Source organism: Emydura macquarii, unplaced genomic scaffold (assembly GCF_026122565.2).
Source record: "Emydura macquarii macquarii isolate MOO-44397 ecotype Brisbane River unplaced genomic scaffold, CSIRO-AGI_Emac_v2 contig_968, whole genome shotgun sequence".
Classification (NCBI taxonomy): Eukaryota; Metazoa; Chordata; order Testudines; family Chelidae; genus Emydura; species Emydura macquarii.
This window is the reverse complement of record NW_027131105.1, coordinates 1,634,009-1,650,919: the sequence shown is the minus strand read 5'-3', so window position 1 is coordinate 1,650,919 and position 16,911 is coordinate 1,634,009. Positions and strand designations below refer to the sequence as shown.

Genomic DNA, 16,911 nt, shown 5'->3' with positions numbered 1-16,911 from the left:
CAAGTGTTAGAACCAGAGCCAAGTATAAATAATATTTCAGAAGACAGTCTCTTTGCGTTAAAACAATTAAACGTTTTATAAAAATGGTAACAGACTAAATACATTAAATCACTGTTTAAAACAAACAGCCATGGGATCAGTGACCTGTAAAGGCAAACATGATATTTAGACACATGACAAAGTCAGCTGCATATTAAACCTAAGGCAGGTTAACTACCACACTGATTTGAAGTTTCAAGTAAAAAAATAGGCACTGTTTGCCAAGATAGCCATCACATGCATTCTGCAGTTAAATGCAACTGACAGAAGAAGTGCCAGAAACTTAATTAACAAGTTCTTAAATATATGGAAATTCTACTTTCCTCATAACATTATTGTCAGTAAGTAGTTATGACAAACAAAGTCAGTTCTGCTATGCTACGTAGTAGATGCCAGTTCAGGAAAGTGTTTTAAAAGTATTGAGGTTAAACCGTTAAATGTGTTAGAAAAACATGTTTACTTACCAGTAACTAATGTTCTTCGAGATGTGTTGCTCATGTCCATTTCACCTATAGTGGAATGGACATGAGCAATCACTCGAAGAAGCAGCAATATTTTATATTGTGCTTTAAACCCTGGTTTGGTTTTGGATGAGAAGCACTATGTAATCCTTACAGGCAAGGACTGCTGTTTGCCAGAGGCTGGGAATGGCCGACAGGATGAATCACTTGATGGATTACCTGTTCTATTCATTCCCTCTGAAGCACCTGGCATTCGCCACTGTTGGAAGACAGGATCCTGGGCTAAATGGACCATTGACCTGACCCAGGATGGCCATTCTTATGTTCTTAAAAAGTTCTAGGATCTTGATTAGGTGCAAAATTTTCCAGTTGGAAGATAAGATCTACAGCAGCATCAACATCTGATACAATATGGTCTGGCTCTACCAAAGCAGGATCAAATATAAAATCTCTGTGACCATGGAATACAGTCTCAGTTATACTCTTCCTGGTATCAGAGAGCACCTCTGTGTGAGGATTGTAAACCCCAGTACAAACAAGAACAGACCTACAATTGGTGGCAGTAGCAGGTGCTAGTTCATTTTGCCAAGTGTGGTCTATTTCATCATCCTGAGAAACAGTGGCAGATCTGGTGCCAACAGCAACTTTGGCCCGGATACGGGTTTTGGAATCTTTTCTGGAGTTCTTCTCTTCAAGGTAACGATTATAAAGGTTAGCACCATAGATGTCAGTCATTAGGTTGTCCCTGGAAAGCCAAAAATATGGTTTCATCAGCAAAGCACGCTCAAATTAGCAGATTTCAGAGGTGTCAAAAAATTTTTTTGCAGAGTTTTGGTGAACAGATTTCCATCCCCCTACATAAATACATGAAAATATATGGTGATGTATTTGATCATGATCTCAAATCAGTACACAGATAGGAAAAAAATCAGTCCAACAATAGCTATTTTTATTATATTATTTTCATCATTCATGAGACTATAGATATGAATAATTCTTGCTAATGCAGACAGCAAGTCAGAAAAAACATGCATTTATTAACGGTCCTTACCAACAGTATGCACCAACAACCTAAAAATCAAACACCTTTTCCTTAAATACTTACCCAGCCTACTTCAGAAAATAAAACTTTTAATTGGGAAAAAGGAACGTGTATAAATTATGTCAAATTCTTCTACAGAAATTATTACATACAAAAAAGTTAAGAAAATGTTATTGGGTTTCAAAGTCAAGCAGGTTAAAATTGAGAAATGCCAGAATTACGTTTGCCCATACATCTTCCAGCATCTGGAATGAAATGAGACAGGAGTCCTACAGACATCAGCCCCATTCACTACACACAGCCCTCATTCATTCTGTCAGTGGCATCCATCCTGTGCACTGAAGGAGATAGGGAGTCATGTGGAAAAAATATAGTATATGGTCATGCAATTAAAGACAGTGAGGCATACATATAAGGGTTCAGAATTAAGGTTGCAAGGGCCACTTTACTTCTGTAATGTCCTAACTTGAGTTCTTGACTTGCAACCTTAGCTATATTCTTTTAACAATTTTAAGTGTATTTTCCTAGATTAAGAAAAAATACATTTTACTATGTATAATTAACAACTGTCCCATGATGACTGATCAGCAGGGGTTTGAACCTTAAACCTTCAGCATAGACCAGTGGTTTTCAGCTTGTGGTCTGTGGATCTCTGGGGGTCTGCAGACTAAGTCTAGAGATTTCCAAAGTGCTCTGCCCTTCCATTTGAAATGAAAAAAGGTTGAAAACCACTGGCATAGTTCTTTAGTTCAGTTGGTAAAAGTCTAACTACATCAGCTGGCAGAAGGTTGTTACGTTCCATGGACCAGCCACTGCAAGATGACATACAACACACAAACAGGGTTCCCTTATTCAGGTGTTGCCACATTTTATAGACAGCATAGGCAAGCACAAAGATTTGGAAGTGACACAATGTGGTTAAGTGGCTGGGACATGGGCCTGCCATAACCGAGTTCTGGATTAACTTCCCAGCTTGTGCAGACTTTCAGGATATGAGGCCTTGCTCAAATAATAAGGGTTCTGAAGGGCACGGAATTATTAGAATTGGTGTTGGACTCATGGTCTCCTCGTTCCCAGCATAGTGCACCTTTTGATAGGCCAACGGGATTTTGATGGGAGAACGCAGTTGCTGCCACCAATTTGTCTGAATCTCATTGAGGAGGTGCTACCTGGCATGTAGAAGTGACACCAGGTGATGTAAGCACTGCATATTGGAATGTTGAAGAGTTTTGGCATGCTGCCAAAAACATGCCGCACTGAGAAAAAACAGAAGAAAAATGTTGATTTTTGTATATCTTATAATTTGGCCAAATCTCAATGGATTTACAGATGGACAGCAAAAGGCACCTCCCTCATTCCATGACTATCCCTCTCCCAAATTTCAAAGTCTTGCTATAAACCCTGGAGGTGCCATGCCTTTTAAAAAAAAAAAAAAAAAAAAAAAAAACCATTCTGAAGAATTTTTATAATGGTGTTCAGCAACCTTGACATAGGGGTTGCGATCAATCCCCCTGTACTGAGAAATGCGACACCAATTAAACCACAAGGAAAGTGGGAATTATAAATTTCAGAAAGATGTAGCTGTTTACCCTGAAATACTGACAGTGTCCTGGGAGAACCTGATGCACAAAAAAAGGTTAGTTCATAGGGTGTCAGCCATTTTTATTTTGATTTAACATAAAATGTAACTTCTACTGGCAATGTTACATTTTTTATATTCCAAATGCATTGAAAAGGAAAAGAAGGAAAACGTTGGGAGACAAGAAGGTTCATTCTAAGGTCCCCATTTGAGACTAATACAACAATAACTTTCACACCACACAAATTTTCAAATTAAAAAAGATTCTTTTTAAACAAAAGATTAGGACAAATTAAGAATAAGACAGTGGGAGCCACAGAATTTTCCTTGTTGCTATTTGTGTTGTAAACAATTTCCTAACATTCATATTTAATATTATCCCTTACCCAATGGCATAAAGAGTTTGAATAGGCTTCTTCCAGTGTCTTTGCGCTGCCTGCATCCTAATCAAGTACTCTGCATAGTGATAGGTCAGTTCACTAGGCTTGCCCATCAAGGCCTCATATTTCAATTCTTTGCCAGTGATCTTCTTGTAAATATTTTCCAAACAAACCATGAATGTTCCATGCCCGAATCTGGTAAAGAGATTATTACAAATCAAACTGCAGTAAATACACGAAGAAAAAATTAGTTTCAATTTCATGGACTTGGTGATATGAAACAACAACCTGTATTATTAATTCCTTTTTCTTAGTTCCCATATAACCAGTTCATATATCAGTTTTTTTCCATAGTTGTTTCACTGAAATTTAGCATTGGTTAATAAAATGATAAATGAAAGCTCTTTTAATTATTGTCCATCTGGTTTCAGAGAGCACAGTAGTTTTACCCTGGTCTAGTTTTAAAGGTGGAGTGGATTACAAAAGAAACAGTGTCAATAGTTACTTGCATTGAAAGCACACAGATCTATTTCCTAAGATGATGGACTTACTGGGAAAAAGCCAGAAAAATTCTCATAATCTTTCCTTATCTGTTACACTACCAAAATCTGTTGAATTTCAGCAGTAGATAAAGAAGAAATGGAAAGCTGGGATAAGGCAGAAGCAGATTGAATTGCTCCTAGACAGAACATATTAAAATATGATGTACCAAACTTCATTCTGTGGCATACAGACAAAGCACATTTGTACTGTTCTTTTCCTGAAAAAATGCAGGGAGGAGGATTGGGGAGCCTATAATTTCCAAGTTGGCTTTTGGGAGCTACTCCAATTTTTTTCTGTCATCTAATGCCCTTGAACTGAGATAGTATATCAGCAATCAAGCCAGTAAAATAGCAATTTAGATTAGGCATTCTCAATACTGAAAGGCAATTTAGTTGCACTACCAAATTCAAAACTTGAGTTTAGGGATGAACTCCAACCTTTATGCAAAAGGAAATAAACCTCAAATATCAAACATCTTGAGAAGGATCATTGTCCAGTAGCTCCACATACGATTATTCTACCATCACCATTTTGCACAGGACAAGGAAAATTAAGTGGTGTGTTTGAATTGAGTTTGTAACCAAGCTTGTTCACAAGAACTTTACGATAAAGTTCATTAGTCACTGTTCTGAATTAAAATGTGACTTGATACCTATAATTTATCCCGACAGTATACTGAGAGACTGCAGGTCACACAGTATGTCTGAAGAAACTAGATCGCACTATTAGGGTCTGAAGTCACCAAAGCACTAACAGTTGGGAAAACATACTGTTGTATGTGGTTTTCTACCCCCTCACCCCTTTTTTGTGTTTTATGCTGTCTAACTCAGGGAGGAGGGACAGGTAGGAATGGAGTTAATTGGTTGCCAAACTGGTGGTCTGTTTGTGATGTCATAGATGGTGGGGACAAGTGGAACAGAGGGGATATTCTCGGGCTCTCGACCACACCTTCAAAATTGTTGTATGTTGGAAGGTGCACGAGACACTGCCCATTGTGCAGCGGGTTGTCTGCGATTATTATGATCATTGGGAGGGCGTTGGTTGTCAAATTGCTGCTGCAAATAAGAGGGTTGAGGTTGAGATCTTGGAGGAAGTTGGCATTTCCCTGATCTCTTTGGCAGCGGAGTGTATATACCCAGAGATCTAAGTGTAGCTTGGGAATCCTTTCGCAAGAGTAGTGCATTATCGGTACACTCTGAGAACAATTTTTGTCCTTCAAACGGTAGGTCTTCAACCACTGTTTATACCTCCCTGGGGAATCCTGAGAGATGTAACCAGGAGGCTCGTCATATTACTACTGTGACAGCAATGGATTGGGCTGCCATGTTGGCTGAGTCCAAGGAGACTTGAAAAGCTGTGTGGACTATGAGATGGCCTTCTCCTCCTGCTAGGGGCAGGAACTGCTCCTTTTTAGACTCTGGGAAATCTTAACATAACTCCTCCAATTTGAAGTAGTTTATATAACTGTATTTCGCCATGAGGGTCTCATAGTTTGACATTCTAAACTGGAGGGGAGGAGTGGAGTAAGATTTTCTCCTGAATAAATCTAATAATTTCCAATCCCGGTCGGGATGGGTAGATCAGGATTGGGATTGGTGGTTCTTTTCTTGCACCGCATTAACAATGAGGGAGTTTGAAGCAGGGTGTAAAAGTAAGAACTTTGCATTCTTTGCTAGTACATAATATTTTCTATCCGCACATCTGCATATAGGTGGAATAGAGGATGGGGTCTGCCATAAAAGACTGACCGGTTCAAGTACTGCACTATTGGCAGGTACTGCAATTTTTGCTGCTGAGGCGGTATGGAGAATGTCAATCAGCTCATGCTGCTGTTCTTTAACCTCCTCCAGTTGGATGTGCAGAGTGTCTGCCATTCTGTAGAACAAGCTCTGAAATGTCTAAAATCATTGGCCGTGGCACGATGGCCTCATCAGGTGAAGATGTTAAGTGCAGAGCCGGTGGTGCCTCTTCCTCTTGATTGTACTCATGTTCCTCTTCATTCTCCTGCACTGGTTCTTCCTCTTGTGCCTGTGGAGGCTGTACATCTGGAGATCATGAGATTGTTGGGGATGGGATAGACAGAGAACGTTATATCTGCAGTGTTGGTGGGTTACCAAATTGAGGATTATACATAGCCCAAGGATCCCAGTATGGCCATTTCCATGGAAAAGGAATGTCCAGGGAGGACCTTGCCAGGATTCAGTACCCTGAAGTGTTGAAGGATAAGTTTGCAAAGCTGGCACTACTTGCCCCAACGTTGATGGGGCAATAGATTCAGTGTACTCCTCCTCTGCATCACTCAGGAAGGGAGGAGCCATTCCCCGTCAGAGAGAGTGAGGCACAGCTTGACTCAGTTGACTGAGAGACTTGAGGTAAGTCTCATTTAAGGAGTGGAGACTCCAGAATATCAGATACTCTCAGGTCTGATATGTATCTGAACTCCTATGCTGCATACGGCATCAATGGACTGTCACAGTGTTTTTCAACATGGCCAACAGGTGGCACCAGACATTTTTTCGGAGTCGATGGCATAGCAACAGTTGAGGTTGGTGCCAAAGTCTTGGTCGGTGCTGAGGTCTTAGTGGCAGCTTCCATAGTGCCGATATCGGTGCCATCAGCTGTTTTGGAGCCACAAAGGGTCTTGGAACCATGGATGAGGTTGAGGGCTCGTTTCCATCACCACAAATAGAAGTTGGTGCTGATAGCTGATGATGTGCCCTAAAATGGTCTTTTGACCTTGTCTTAGAGGCTGAGGAACTCAGTTTCTTTGCAGTACCGTGCCCCTTCTCAGAAGCCGTTGACACCATGGTTCTAGCCAGGGACGGCATTCTTGGAGTTTGTGCCTAAGGGGTTGAAGAGGGGGCTGCTCTCCTCTTACTCTCATCTTGGTCAGAGGATGTTTTTCTCTTATGTGGGCATGGATAGTGAGGGTCGTTAGTCGATCTTGTCAATCATGAGGGCCTTTCTGGGGAGGAGTGTGAGCCAGGATTGGAGGCTGGACGAAGGGACTTCTTCATCAGGAGCAATTTAAGTCAGATGTCCCTGTCCTTCCTTGCTCTAGATTTCAAATCCAGGTAGTGGGAGCATTTTTGAGGAATGTGTTCTGCTCCCAAACAACAAATGCACTCTGCGTGGCCATCTGTAATCGGGCAGGCAGCCCCACGAGACGCACCTCTGAAATCGGAGAGAATCAGGCATAAGGGTGAGGTAATAGCTTCCTGACTGGGAAGGGAAGGAAGCGGGAAAATTGAAACCTACATTATTTTAAAAACTGTAGGGTCATAGAAATCAAAATAAAGTAGTAGGTAAAAAAATAATATTAATGATCTTTTTTTTTGAAGAAAGTTCTTTATTTTTTCCTAACTAACTCAGGGAGAGTTTACTACAGAACTATCTAAGAAGAAGACGAAAAATGGGCTCGGCCAAGAGTTCCATTCCAGATCGCAGGTGGTAGAGAAGGAATTGAGGACGGCTGGATCACACAGTGCTATATATACTCCCGCGCACTGCGCGAGGCAGGGGAGGTGCGCATGTGCAGTCCAATGGGCACTGCTATTGAAGATCTCCGACTCCAGATGCAAAGGCACTGCCGCACCTACAGTGAAGCACCAATGGGGACATCATGTGAAGAACAACTGTGGTGATTTTTTAAAAATGCAACACAGGTCACAATATAAACCATTTTGTGTTTTTAAAAGTGGTATATAAACCAATGCAAATATTTCTATATAAAAATCCTTTAAAATATAGATTGACATTGTTTTGGGCTGTTACCCTTTCATGTTACTATAATCCAATACTGGATGAATATTGCCAGTGCTAATGTCATTTTCCAAATCAGGAATATTAAAAACAACCTGAAATACTAGCTCTTTCCTGGATCACATACCAGGATTAAATAATATAGAGAGTGGATTTAAAGTATTAACCAACGACCCAGTGCAGCTGTCTCTGAAGTCAAGAACACCACTCCCACTGAATTCACTGGGACCAGGACACAGAATAGTGAGAGAAGTCAGGTTTATAAGGCAATAAATTTTACACCCATAAAATGAAAGTTCTTGTTTGAAAATACACACTTGGTAGTAAGAATTCAGTACTCACAGTTTACTATTCCCTTTTACATTTCATGCCACTTGGTCAGTGAAAGTCGATAGATCTATTTCACCTTTTTTTGGTAAGTTAGTAGCTTTTCAGGTTCTCCTGCATAAGGACATTGCTGCAACTTTTGGGATACAAACAGAGCAGGAGAACATTTGGGGAAAAAAGTGGTTTTCACTGTTGTTAAAAACCATTTGCATAAAAAATTTCCATCAGAAGGTTTTATAAAAAGTTTCAAATAATCCAATTTTCAGGCTGAAACTACATGAACAGCATCTCTTTAAATCTGATAAGTCTCCGATCTTTTTAGATGAACATTCAGGACTTGAATAGTCCTTCTCCTAAATGCAATGATCTTTGATGCCAGGCTGTTCTACAGTGAACTAAGTAGAAATATTTTGCAGTTCAGTTTTATTCCGCTCAAGCAGATATCTGATCATTGAAGTACTACATGCATTACGTTTTTCTACCGTCCTGCAGATTACAAGTCAATGCCTAACAAGCAGCATCACAAGTACTTACACTGGTTTTGGCAGTTTATTCCTTTTAACCTATAGTTAGACAGAACTTCCTACAGATGCACTGACATGACAGAAAAGGGCCAGTTATTTCCCTTTAAAAGCGATTCTACCTAAGGAACATCCAGGACAGACCAACATTCCTGGGTCAATTTGAGGTCTCAAAGCTGGCTGACTTCCTGCTCCTCCTCCTTGAGGTAGACAGCATAAGACACAAAAAAAGGGCGAGGGGGTAGAAAAGCACATAGTACAGTATATTTTCCCAACTATTAGTGCTTTGGTGACTTCAGAGCCTCAATATAAAAGCCTAATATAAAAGCATACCCTATGAAGGGGTCTACTTTCAAAGAATAATAGGTTCAGATAAGAAAAATAATTTACTCTCTAAACAGCAAATATTACTGCAAAGATCTTTACAGTAAGGAGTTAAAAGAGTCCGAGTGTGATACACACACAGAACATCCCTCTCCCAGAAGAGAGTGCTTTCCTAGAGAGGACGGCTTTTAAACATACCAAACTAAATCTGTTCACTTATGTGGCAAACCACCAGCTTCTCCCTAGCGGATCTCATGCTTCAACCCCTTGTAGTGGGCCAGGGAGTCCCCAGTAACCCTGTCTCCCCTTGGAGGTATCTTGCTCCAGCTTCCTTCTGCTGGCTGGAGCCAGGGGTTTTCGCCTTCTGTAGCTGCAGAGAAGCACTGTCTCCTGGCCTGCGGGGGGAAGTTTCTCCTCCAGCTGCTACCAGCCTTCTGGCAGTTTCCTCCTCCTGTGCTCCTCCCCCTCCCTTTAGGGAAGGCAGGGTTTAAGTACACCCAGACTGGCCCTTCATTGGGTCCAGGTGTCCCTAATTGCCCTGCAACAATCTCTCCCTTGCTTGCAGGAACGAGGGCTTTAGGCATTCTTGGGCTCACACTCTGGCCCTGGTATGCCTCTTTGCAGCCCTCTGGCCTGACTTTATCACACTTATCGTAAGTTTCCCTACCCATGTCTGATCAGTATCAAAGTATCTAAATACAGGCTCTCTTCCTCATAGCCTCTTCTTCTACAGTTCCATTCAGCTATTAAACCATAATACTAAATGTGACATCAATTTTCATTGCAACACTTACATCAGACTATGCTGAGAAGGCTGGTGAGGGGTCCTTACACCATCCTTCTACCTTCTATATGGCTATTTTTGGCTCTCTTTGGATAGACTGGAAATTGGTGCCACTTGCAGACTGGTGCACTGCTTTAACATCAGTTGGACACTAAGGAACACTGCATTTGTCCACTGGGAAGCATCTGGGTGGGATGAGGAGAGCAGCAACCTTGCACAGCATTTTGGGGAGGAGGAGAAATGGTTCAGGGCTGAAAAAGGAGTTTTCACTTGGGAAAGCTACCTTTTACAACTGTGAAAAAATTAGTGCAAGAAAAAAATGCATGTTTTTACAAACCCTGCAAGAACAGAATGTGACACTTTGCCCGTTTTGCCAAAGATGTGTTACTTTTGCACAACTCTGCTTGGATCCTTGATGCCTATAGTGAAGGCTACCTGAATGAAAAGTTAGTATGAAACATTGTTTCTTCTTGAATTTTAACTACGACCTTTTATTAGCAATGTGGAGAAGTCCAGAATGGTGAAACCATCTACATTACACTGTGTGCTATAACTGCACCTACCTTGGAGACTGTGCTTCAGCTACCCACATCAAATCCATATTACAAGCAAGCACCGGTATATGTGGGTAACTGGCCTGATGATGTGGCTTTCCAGGACAGCCACTGGTCAGCAGAACATCTATTATCAATTGAAGATTAGTCTCCCATCTGACTGGTTCTCCAAACAAAACAACAGCTGCAAGAACAACAAAACATTTGTGAAATATTAAAAATGAAAGATAGTTATAATCCAATAACTTTCTAAGATGTAACAAACAGCACCACACCCACAGGTCCTGCACATTAAAATCTGATATAAAAGACAAAAGGAAATATCCTAAATAAATATAAACAAACTTCTGTATTTAAAAATGCAGTAAAATGATCAAAGTGCAACATGGGCCAGGGGCCATCTTTTTGTTTTGTAAGGCACCTAGGCACTATGATAATACAAATAATAAATAATAAGATGATTGTGATTCAATCTACCTTAAATTTCACATCTCCTTTGTTACAGCACAATCGGCTAGAGGAAGACAAAAGGAAAGCAGTCCCTTATCATCCTTCTCTCACTCCTAGGAGGCACATGGGTGAAAACTGCACATTCACACAAATAGTTAGCTTACTGTAGCATGTGCACACATTTTGCATACATTTACATAGAAATATTAGGGTTCCCTCTGCCAACCATCCAAATCACCAATGTGGAGTTCAAGCATTTGTAACTGTAAATTAAATTTACAGTGAAGAAGAGATGACATTTAATCTATGCTAGGTCAGTTACAAGACAGATAAACAGAAGACATACCCTCAATTCTGGGAAGTTCCACAGCTGGCGAATGCTGCAATGAGAACAAGTAAAGTTATCTCCCCTAAGTTAAACATCCTCTGGTGCTACCAACAAAAAGAAATACAAAGCATTACTCCCACAACCGTTCCTTGGAAAACTGACAGAAGATGCACTTTACATTCTGAGATAGCTAGTTTTTTTATGTCACTTTGCTTAGAAATTAATATTTCCAAGCACTGAAGTGTGGTCCAGCAGCAAGGACAAGTTGGGACTAACGATTTTTGTGTTCTACATTCACAGCTCTGCTCTATTTGCGAGCCTTCAGGCAAGTCACACAATCTCTGTTCCTCAGTTTGCTCATCTGCAAAATAGGTATATTTACTTTTCTACCAGTGGCGTTGCAAGGTTTTAGTATTTGTACAACACTCTGAGATCTCAGCAGACAATATATTTGAGAACACTTCACATTTCTAAGGAAATCAACAAATGTTTTACATCAACTGCTACATTAGGTATAGCTAGAAGCTAATGGTTTGCTCTTCCTTCTCCATTCCTCCCAGAGATGACACACATAAATCAGCACTACCTTGGACTCTTATCTTTGTATGGTTGCGTGGCAAGCTGAGAGGTGACATGACTGAGTTAAACACAATGAACCTCAACTTGGAATTTCCTGGTTGATGCTAGTCTGTGTAGAAAAGACAGTTACTTACCTACTAACTGTTGTTCTTTGAAATGTGTTGCTCATGTCCATTCCATTATAGGTGTGTGCATGCCTTCGTGTACAGTTACCGGAACTTTTTTTCCCTTTAGCAGTACCCGTAGGGCTGGCTTCAGCGCCCCCTGGAGCCCCACACACATGCCACGATATACGAGGTGCTGCCGGCCCTATGCCCCCTCAGTTCTTTCTTGCTGCCAACTCCGGCAGCAGGAACAGGGGATGGGTCATGGCATGGACATGGGCAACACATCTCGAAGAACAGCAGTTACTAGGTAAGTAACAGTCTTTTCTTCGAGTGCTTCCTCGTGTTCATTTCATTGTAGATGACTCACAAGCAATACCTTGGAGGTAGGCTGGAGTTACGCTGCCTGCAGCACCGCTCTGCCGAAGCCTGCGTGGTCCCACGCCTGCTGGACAATGGCGTAGTGGGATGTGAAGGTGAGAATAGATGACCAGGTGGCAGCCCTGCAGATGTCTTGCACAGGCATTCTTGCTAGGAAGGCTGTAGACGAAGCTTGGGCTCTGGTTGAGTGGACTGTAATTATCCCCAGAAGCGCCACCTTCGCCTGCTCATAGCAGAACTTGATGTAGGAAGTTAACCACGATGAGATGCGCTGGGTGGAAACAGGCAAGCTTTTCATCCGATCAGCCACCACGACAAAGAGTTGTGTATATCTCCCGAACGGTCTCGTGTGCTCGATGTAGAATGCTAACGCTTGTCTAACATCTAGCATGTCTAACATCTAACCTCCTCTCCTCCTTCAAACCATGCGGTTTGGGAAAAAAACACAGGGAGAAAAATGTCTTGGTTATAATGAAATTGGGAAACCATCTTAGGCAGGAAGGCCAGGTGTGGCCACAACTGAACTTTGTCTTTATAGAACACAGTATAAGGAGGCTCCGAGGTCAGTGTCCTAATCTCGGAGACCCTCCTTGCCAAGATAACGGCCACCAGGAAGGCCACCTTCCATGACAGCAGCAGTAAAGAGCATGTAGCCATGGGCTCAAAGGGGGGGGCCTGTGATTTGCGAGAGGACCAGGTTGAGATCCCAGGGAGGCACCAGGTCACGGACCTGCAGATAAAGCCTCTCCACCCCTTTCAGGAACCTAATTGTCATAGGGTGGGAGAAAACTGATCTCCCCTCCAAAGGCCGGTGGAAAGCCGAAATAGCTGCTAGGTGAACTTTCAAGGAGGCCACGGCAAGCTCCTGGTGTTTTAATTGCAACAAGTACTCCAGAATCGCCTTTATCGGCGACAACCCAGACGAAATCCCCTGGGACTCTGCACAACAGGTAAATCGCTTCCATTTAGCCCGATACACGACCTGCATGGAAGGTTTCCTGCTACGCAGCAGGATTTGCTGGACTTGCACCAAACAGGCTCACTCATCTGCGCTCAGCCACGGAGCCTCCATGCCGTGAGATGTAAGGACTCCAGGTCCGGGTATAGCAAGCAGCCGTAGTCCTGGGACAGGAGATCATGCCATCTCGGAAGCTCCAGTGGGGGGGCGATCAATAGGTCCAGCAGCATGCTGAACCAGTGCTGGCGCAGCCAGGCTGGTGCAATTAAGATAACATCTGCCTGGTCCCTCTTGATTTTCAGCAGGACTTTGTGAAGGAGAGGAATGGGCGGAAACGTGTACATGAAGCTCCCCGGTCACTGCAGAAGGAAGGTGTCGGAAAGTGACCCAGACCATGGAGGGAGCAGAACTGCAGGCATTTCTTGTTCCATGCTGATTTGAACAGGTCCACCTGGGGAGAGCCCCACCGTTGGAAATTCATAGAGACCCACACTTGGATGCAGCGACCAGTTGTGATGAGGTAAAAACGACCTGCTGAGGTGGTCCGCCTCATCGTTCCTCACGCCCCAGAAGGTGAGAGGCTATTATGTGAAAATTGTGCCTCATCCCAGGTCCCACAGACAAATGGCTTCCTTTCAGAGGGCTGAGGAACGGGCTCCCTCCTGCCTGTTGATGTAATACATGGCCGCTATATTGTCTGTATCTGCATCACCTTGCCTGCAATAAAGTGGAGGAACACTCCACATGCTAGTCAAATAGCCTGTAACTCTCTCGTGTTGATGTGCAAGCCCCTCTCCTCCCTTGACCAAACCCCATGTGACTGAGGGGACTAGCTCTTTGAACGACACACCCCTCAACACTGCCTGGGGGCTCCGCCACCAATCTAGTGTGGCCAGGATCTGGGGGAGACTGTGACCACCTGATCCAGGGAATGCCTGCTCAGGACATAAACCGAGGCCAGCCATGACTGAAGTGGTCTGAGTCTTAGGCAAACCAGCCTCACCATGTAAGTGCAGGCCGCCATGTGGCCTAACAACTGCAGACAGTGCCTAGTTGTTGTCGGGCAGAGGTGCAGGTGAGCAATGACAGCAGACATCGCCTCAAAGTGTGGCTGCGGTAGGAAAGCTCTGGCTTGGGATGCGTCCAGGACCACCTCGATGAACTCTATCCACTGCACTGGGGTTAGTGTGGACTTCTGCTCATTTATTAGCAGGCCCAGCCGGCAGCAGGTAGCACATATCAGATCTACACTGCTCTGGACCTGGGCCCTGGACCTGCCCCTGATCAACCAGTTGTCCAGGTAGGGGAAAATTTGAACCCCTTTGCGACTCAGGTGTGCCGCCACCACCACCATACATTTTGTAAACACCCTTGGGACTGAGGAAAGGCCAAAGAGCAAAGCTGCAAACTGGTAGTGCAAGCCAACTATCATGAAACGGAGGAAACACCTGTGGCTGGGGAAGATAGAAATGTGGAAGTAAGCGTCCTTTAGATTGAGGGCGGCATACCAGTCTCCGAGATCCAGGGAGGGGATGATGGAGGCAAGGGAGACCCTGGGAAATTTCAGCCTCTTGAGATATTTGTTGAGACGACCCAGATCTAGTAGAGGTCCTAGACCCCCTTTCGCTTTTGGGATGAGGAAGTACCTCAAGTAAAACCCCTTTCCCCTCATGTCCGGTGGAACCCCTTCTACGGCCCCCAGGCTGAGAAGGGTCTCTACTTCTTGCAGGAGGAGTTGCTTGTGAGAGGGGTCCCTGAAGAGGGACAGGGAGTGAGGGTTGCTGGGAGGAGTAGAAGCAAACTGGAGGGCATAGCCTGCCGAAACTATGCCAAGGACCTAGCGGCTGAAGTGACCTTAGCCCATTCGGACAGGAAGGGAGCCAAGCTGTTCAAGAAGGGACGGGAGGGATCCAGGGAACAGGCTGGAACACCGGCCTCGGACACACCTTCAAATGACCTCCTTTGATTACTGGATCGCCTAGACGACCTTTGCTGGGGGGCTGAGGAGTACCCTGGTGTTGGTTGACATCTCCTAGACCCCCTATTTCTGTCCCTCTGTCTGTAGGGCATGAACTGCTGTGGCTGGTACCTCTGCTGTTGCTGGCCCTTAGGACAGAACCGGCGTCTAGAGGTCTGGGGCGTATAAAGACCCAAGGAGTGAAGCATGGCCCTTGAGTCTTTCAGACGATGCAACTTCGCATCCGTCTGGTCTGAAAACAAAGCCGACCTGTTGAAGGGGAGGTCCTGGATGGACTGTTGGACTGCCTGGGAAATCCCCGAGGATTGCAGCCACGAGCACCTGTGCATGCAGATGGTGGAGGCCATGGCTCTGCCCGCCAAGTCTGCTGAGTCCAAAGACGCCTGCAGCACTGCTCTGGCCACGTGATACCCTCTCCTCCAGGATGGTGCTAAAGTCCAGTGGCTAGTCCTGGGGCAAAGCGTCTGCAAAGTGCTTTAAAGAGTCCCAGAAATTGAAACTGTACCTGCACAGGAGAGCCTGCTGATTGGCAATTCAAAACTGCAGGCTTGTCATCGAATAAACCTTTCTCCAGAACAGGTCCAATTTCTTGTTATCTTTGTCTTTTGGCGTGAAACTGCGCTGTCCCTGCCTATCCCACTGATTGCTTCATCTAGCACCAGGGTACTGGGAGAGGGGTGGGTGAAAAGGTACTCGAATCCTTTAGCTGGGACATAATATTTTTTCTCGGCCCCCTTAGAGGTTGGGACTACTGATGAAGGGGTCTGCCACAAGGCCTTCACTATCTTCAATACCTCCTCATGCACGGGGAGGGCAACCCAGGCTGGGGCGGCAGCTGCCAGGACATTAAAGCGACTGTCTGACGCCTCCTTCAGCTCCTCCGCCTCCGACCCCGAGTTGGAAGCCACCCTCTTGAGAAGCTCTTGATGTGCCCTGAAATCATCCAAAGGCGCTGAGTGTCCCTGGGTGACCGCCTCATCTGAGGAGGAGGAGGAGGACTGGACGGGCGAAGTGGGTGGTAGCATCCCTTCCCGCTGACGAGGGGCCCCAACAGACGTCCCTTCCTGGGAGTCTAAATAGTTGTCGGAAGCCGAATGATGACCCTTCTCCGGCACCCATGGTGCACATTGCACCCCAGACGACCTAAGCGACAGCAGACCTGGCCTGACTGGAAACCCCCAGGGTCCCCAATACAGCCATTGGGGTAGCCACTGCCCTCGAGGCCATCCCGGGGCTGCCTGAACCGAAGGATGCTCCAGCATCTGTTGCTGGTGGCGACAACTCACCCGGTGGCCAGCCTCTCGAGAGGACACCAACTCACTGTCAGATGACCAAGGTGGGGCTGCCTCGGAGGCTCCCACTGTACAGTGCCGAGTGGCGGGGGAGCGATGACAGGATCTGTGGGTGCTCCAGCGCTCTGGAGAATGACCTCTCGGCGTTGTTGATCATGACGACGACAAGACCTGGTGCCGGTGCCGCAACCGGTGCCAACATGGGGAGCCATGCTCCAACTGCAAACTGGAGCCCCCGGAGCAGCACCTGGGCACCTATGACTTATGGCATTGCTTCTCTCTTGGTGCTGAGTCAGCCTCCGGTGACTGGGTTCTGCGCTGCACTGCTGTGGGCAAACTCCTTGGTGTCAGGGAGCGGGAATGGTGCCGACTTCCCTCTTGGGAGCGGCCTCCTACAGGCGACTCAGACAGGCGCAGCCTCCTGGAATGAACTTTGCCCGGTGCCGGGGATTGTAACCAGTGCCAGGAGGGCGACCTTGTTCCGTGTCCCGCCAATGCGAGGTGCTCTGGCAACTGTGACCTGGA

The 16,911-nt window shown here is 44.9% G+C and overlaps 1 protein-coding gene across 1 annotated transcript in view; it reads right to left on the bottom strand.

The window, feature by feature from the left end:
• Positions 1–443: 443 nt before the first annotated feature.
• LOC137150457 (haloacid dehalogenase-like hydrolase domain-containing 5) overlaps positions 444–16,911 on the bottom strand; it is a 45,269-nt gene continuing 28,801 nt past the window's right edge. The window contains exons 5-8 of the mRNA XM_067544416.1: positions 11,113–11,146; positions 10,326–10,500; positions 3,508–3,696; positions 444–1,245 (exon numbers count right to left, since the gene is read on the bottom strand). Coding sequence (XP_067400517.1) covers positions 828–1,245; positions 3,508–3,696; positions 10,326–10,500; positions 11,113–11,146 — 816 coding nt within the window. The 3' untranslated portion in view covers positions 444–827. The remainder of the gene's footprint in view (positions 1,246–3,507; positions 3,697–10,325; positions 10,501–11,112; positions 11,147–16,911) is intronic.